General features: G+C 44.6%; 1 protein-coding gene across 2 annotated transcripts; it reads left to right on the forward strand.

Moving 5' to 3' along the window:
• The first annotated feature begins 696 nt into the window (after positions 1 to 696).
• Positions 697 to 3,665, forward strand: LOC146288188 (E3 ubiquitin-protein ligase RNF26-like). Of its 2 annotated transcripts, none has more exons than XM_084697475.1 (2): positions 697 to 852; positions 1,258 to 3,665. In XM_084697475.1, the coding sequence occupies exons 1-2, from the start codon at positions 819 to 821 to the stop codon at positions 2,661 to 2,663; spliced, it is 1,440 nt and encodes a 479-aa protein (XP_084553601.1). In that variant the 5' UTR covers positions 697 to 818; the 3' UTR covers positions 2,664 to 3,665. The 2 variants fall into 2 exon arrangements, with proteins under 2 accessions (XP_084553601.1, XP_084553602.1); XM_084697476.1 differs by having other exon boundaries at positions 699 to 857.
• Positions 3,666 to 5,055: the final 1,390 nt, after the last annotated feature.

Below are 5,055 nucleotides of genomic sequence, written 5' to 3' on the forward strand. Positions count from 1 at the left end.
GAGGAAGGGTAAAGCACTGCCATTTTTTGGCACTTTCATTATAACCATCCTCAGGGCATGCTTACTAGTGAGATAAATCACAACTTGCTAATGCTGTGTCCATGGCTGAGAGATTTATGGAATCATAATAAGACGTCCATTAGCAAATTCTGTAGTCTATCCACACTGAATGGGCACATCTTCCAACATTTTTCACTGTATTATAACCTACATGTATTGATATAAAAGAAATGTTGGTACTGAAATTATATTGAAATTATATATAAATTGTTATGTTATTGTATTGAAATTATGTAGCTATGCTTAGATTATTCATATGTCACTTGTATTTGAATGACCTATTCCCCTAGTTGATATGATGGGTATATACACCACAGTGCGTAAATATAGAAAGTTGCCTTATGCATTATCTCGAGCAGTGACATAGAGAACAACAGGACAGGAGTTCAGGTCAATCTTGAGGTGCACGTGAATGGAAAAAAGCTATTGCCATGGCACGCCAGGTACAAAGAAAGCAGTGAGATCTTACTTAATGAATCAATTAATACAGTTTTACAATAAAACGTGTATTTACAAACAGTTGGCTACTGTTTCGTAGGGTTTCTTATGGGTGATTATATCCATCGAGTGTCTCGAGTTTACAGATTTAAGATTTCTGAAATCGATTATTTCCTCTGGGTAGATATATCCGCATCGACACAAATTCCTGTTGAGTGTTTACATGGCTAAAATGACAGCGGCTGTGGGATTAGACCCCCAGTTAACAAATCTAGTTGTTATTTCTGCCAAATGTTGTCATTCCAACCCCTGCGTTTTATATGTGCCAGTTGGTTAGGCAGTTAACTATGATATGTAAGGTGAGTTATGAATAGTAACATCCACTTTTACCTGCTTTTCGAAATAGCACTATTAGCATAGCTGGCTACCAGCTTGCTAGCTAGCTAGTTGTCAGCTGACTGGGTGTGGTAGCTAGATAGTTAGCTAGGTAGCAGTTACAGTTATGAAAAACTGATTTGTGTTGGTAATTTAAAGCAACATTCATAGTAAACATGTCCATATGGACGTTCGTCTCGACGTCAACAGCAAATACCCACCAATGTCGCTTTCAAGGCGAGAGTATACCACCAATGCCAGAGAAGCTAATTACTGTAGCGAGATAGTTGCCTAGTTTATAGCCATGAGAGCTAGCATTTCAGTGGGACGTTCGTATTACACCATTGATAGTTTTTGATCATTTTGCATTTCTGTTTTTTCCAGGGAACACTAATATGGATGTAGTGAACCTAGTTTCCTGCGCCATTGGTAGATGCCTGGATACTTTATGCCTGTTATTGGATTTGATCATCTGGACAGTGAATTGGATGGCCAGAGTTCTATCAAACATGGGGTCCTATCTGCACAACATACCAGTTGTGCTAAGTGGCACTACATTACTGGAATACTGGAACTTTGCCTTGTTCTCTTTCCTCACAGTGACAGAAGTGGTCACTAGCACAGCTCATGGAGCTCTTCATATACTGGAAGGCTGGATACAGACTTTAGGCGGTGTTGTTGAGAGCTTCAAAATGGTAGGTCACCTTTCGGCTCATGTTGTGTGGCGTGCCAAGGAGCTGCTACAACGAGGACTGATATCTGGGAACTTTGTTCTAAAACAGACATGTGAGGGCTTCTGCATTGCTTTCAGCCTGGTTTTCTATTTTGTTAACACCATTGTCAACATTGTCCTTATCGGGACACAGAACTGTTTTTCTGCTGTCGTGGGGGCCTGGGAGGCAGTATCAGGACCGCTGCATAAAGCCTTGGAGCTGGCCCTCACTCTCCTCACCTTCCTGTACAGCTGCCTAGTAGGCACCTCTGTGCTACTATGGACTCCCTTTCAGCTCGTATTGGAGTTTCTGGGCTCGCTTGGCCATGTCTTCATCACAGTGTTTATGCTTAATATATATGGCTTGCTCCTGACAGCTGGCATCGTTGCTCTGACCTGGCTGTATCTAAACCCCCGGCTTCCTCGTCTTGCAGCCCAGCAATGTGTCCACTTTGTCAACACACTCCCGGGAATGAGGATTCTGCAGAGAGCTGCCTATAGACTGTACCTGCTGGCTTTAGAGAGAGCCCAAGACCTGCATGATAACAACGCGGGAGAGCCGACAATGGGACACAGGGTTCAGGCTGGGAACCAAAGGGGGAGAACAGTACAGCCTTCTGGGGATGAGAGTGGAGGGGGACACCCCGTCTTGGACCCTAGACCCCCTGGTAGCTCCACAGACCACACAAATATCCCTCACCCCTCGGAGCAAACTGGAAGAAACCACAGTGAGGTCGACTTGCCACAACTTAATCTCTCTAGCCGGCTGCACGAGACCAACTTCGACCTGGAGCATTTCTCCGCAGCCACAAGGAACACATTAAACCAACTTTCGGGGGAGGACCCAGTCATCAGTGCTCCCCCGGCAGACAGTCTCCTCAGCCTGCTCAAGGAGCATGAGGAGCGGAAGAAGTGCGTGATCTGTCAGGACCAGGCCAAGAACGTGCTGCTGCTTCCCTGCCGTCACCTGTGCCTGTGTCGCCACTGTTCTGCCATCTTACTGCAGCAGCCCCCCCAGCAGCACTGCTGCCCGCTCTGCCGGCGAGGCATCACTCAGACCATGGATGTTTTTCTCTGAAAGACTAACTGGGGGCAAGAGAGCCGAAGGGGCAAAAGACGGGCAGCTCTGATTCTACTATATACTAAGTTGAGAGTGACAAGGTGATCATGTTTGGTTAAATCCCCATTGTTTCCTTTAGAGAACTGGATGGCGATCAGGAGTATGGTGATGCCCTCATCCAAGCAGATGTTCCACCATGTTGCTTTTACCTATGCAGCTGCCTAAAGTCTGCTTATAGCTGCATGGTATATGGACATGGCCCTTAACTCAGGATAGTGAGACTTCTGATGGGGCTTGATTTCCCTGCCTTTGATTCAGCAGTCTCATATTCCTGGTGAACATCCTCTTGCTCATTTGTAACATTTGCACTAATGATATTGCACTGGCTAGTGGCTACAACGCTACTGTTCTGGCTTATACTTGTACTTCAAATGTTGTATTGATTAGACTTTTACATATTTCCATGTTAAAGCTCATAAGAGCCCTGCGCATACTGCCATTCTGTCTGATGTGTGGATGAGTAATGAAATGCTTTGCCAGTCTCAATGATTATGGGTAATACAACTGTTACCAATAAGTTGAATCCCAACAATACTAAATCCTTTACTAACACATTGAGCTATCATACCACTGTTGCGGGCAAAATGTTATAATCGCACAACGGAAGTGCTTATCATATCTTTTTGTACATTTTGTACCTATGAGTGTTTTGTAAGTCAGATAATAGGCTATGTGAATATTAATCGCCATTATTTGTCAACTTAAAATAAACATACTGTCATTCCTCGGTTAAGGTATTGTACATATTTTGAAAAATGCATACATTATTTTAGGGCTACATAAATGAAGGAGCAATCTAAGCTGTGTTGTATGGTAAGTGTTGGTGAATTTGAATGAACCATTGAAATGCCAAAGGGCCTAGAAGTAGTATTTATGGGGGATATATCTGTCAAGATGATAAATGTGCCATATACACAGTGACCCCCACAACATGCCAAGGAAAATAAATATTCAAAACAATACCATTTTAAGTGTTCGGTAGTCATATTTCATATACAAGATTGAAGAGATTGGATGGGTAAAAGGGGTTTGGGTCGATTACTTGCCTTCTTTTAATTAGTAGTTGGATCCACAGCAGTAACATTCAGTGAGGGGCTTTTTTTTAAGAAAAGACAGTTCTTTTGGGAGTGGTATACTTTTACATATTAGACGTTACTCTGCCTAATGTACCTGTAACACAATGTTCATTGGCTGCTTTGTAAATCAATTCAGGTGTGACCAAATTAAGTCCTCTACCATGTCCCTCTCATTACTGCTCCTGCACAAACAATAATACACCACTGGGGAATTACATTGGGGCCATATGCTTTTCCTTATTCAGCAAAAGAAATGGGACATGTAGGGTGGGCCACCTCACAAAGTGGGACGTCCTCCAATTCAGACTGGGGAGTGGTCCGATCCTGCCCCGCCCAGCCCAGCCCTAAGCTCCCGAGCTCTCTTGGTTGAGCTATCTGTTGTTCCCTCGTTCTGGCACTGGGCCAGCAGGGCTGCCATTAGAAGCTCTTTGTTGGTTCTGTAGGGGGGGGATAATTGGCCAGCAGGAGCCGTCTCTGGACCCTCCAGGCTGACTGACAGGCCAGAGAAAGAGAGACGCGGCTCCCCGGGTCCAGTGTGACAGCTGCCTCACTGGTCCACTCAGGGCTGGCCCTATTGTCCGAGCTGTCCTAATGGCTGCCTGTACAGAATACAAGTATTAAAAAACAACTATAAAAACATGTCTTTTTATAATGAGGCACAAATTGTGCCACTTCACAGATTGTGGACATGTATGCTTCATGCTGTTTTTGAAAAGGACTGACAATCTGATGAGATTGCCTCAGTTTGTGTTATTACAGATTCAACTTGGTTACCTTCAGAAATAAAAAAAAGATGTCCATTAAGCATGTTATGTCACAATCAAGGGCTAGTTGTCACTTCCAAGATTAGGTTAGCCATGACAGGTTCAATGATAAAGGAAAGTTAATTTTAGACCAGGGGCATTGCTGATTTGTGTGTAGACATTGCGAGTGCGGGGTTAAAACACCCACACCCTCGATCTTCTCCCAGCTTCTTGACTAGTGGAGCTGGTGGGTGGTATGAGCATGGGGGGGATTTCCTCCTCCTGAATTTGGTGGGCTCCTAGCCAGAGGAGCACTCAATCTGTCACCAGCTGTCTGCCAGTCTGTACCAGGGCCTCCATCCCACCCTCCTACCCCCTATCTCCCTGCCCTGGTGCTCACTCCCGTGCTGGGTTACACTCCATGGGCCAAGGGATGAGCCTCTATCTGCTGGCAAGGCTAAGCTACATTGTCACCTGACTTGCTGCCATGAATTGGTGGGAATATTCTCTGAATCCACCTGACTGAAATCA

Source organism: Hypomesus nipponensis, chromosome 5 (genome assembly GCF_054491055.1).
Source record: "Hypomesus nipponensis isolate SF chromosome 5, ASM5449105v1, whole genome shotgun sequence".
In the NCBI taxonomy this organism is placed as follows: domain Eukaryota; kingdom Metazoa; phylum Chordata; class Actinopteri; order Osmeriformes; family Osmeridae; genus Hypomesus; species Hypomesus nipponensis.

What these genes read in the sequence shown, in the direction of transcription:
- LOC146288188 (XM_084697475.1), top strand. Translation starts at nt 819, where the DNA reads ATGTGCCAGTTGGTTAGGCAGTTAACTATGATAT. An exon ending in TAGGCAGTTAACTATGATAT is followed by an intron (nt 853 to 1,257) that starts GTAAGGTGAGTT and finishes TGTTTTTTCCAG; the next exon opens with GGAACACTAATATGGATGTA.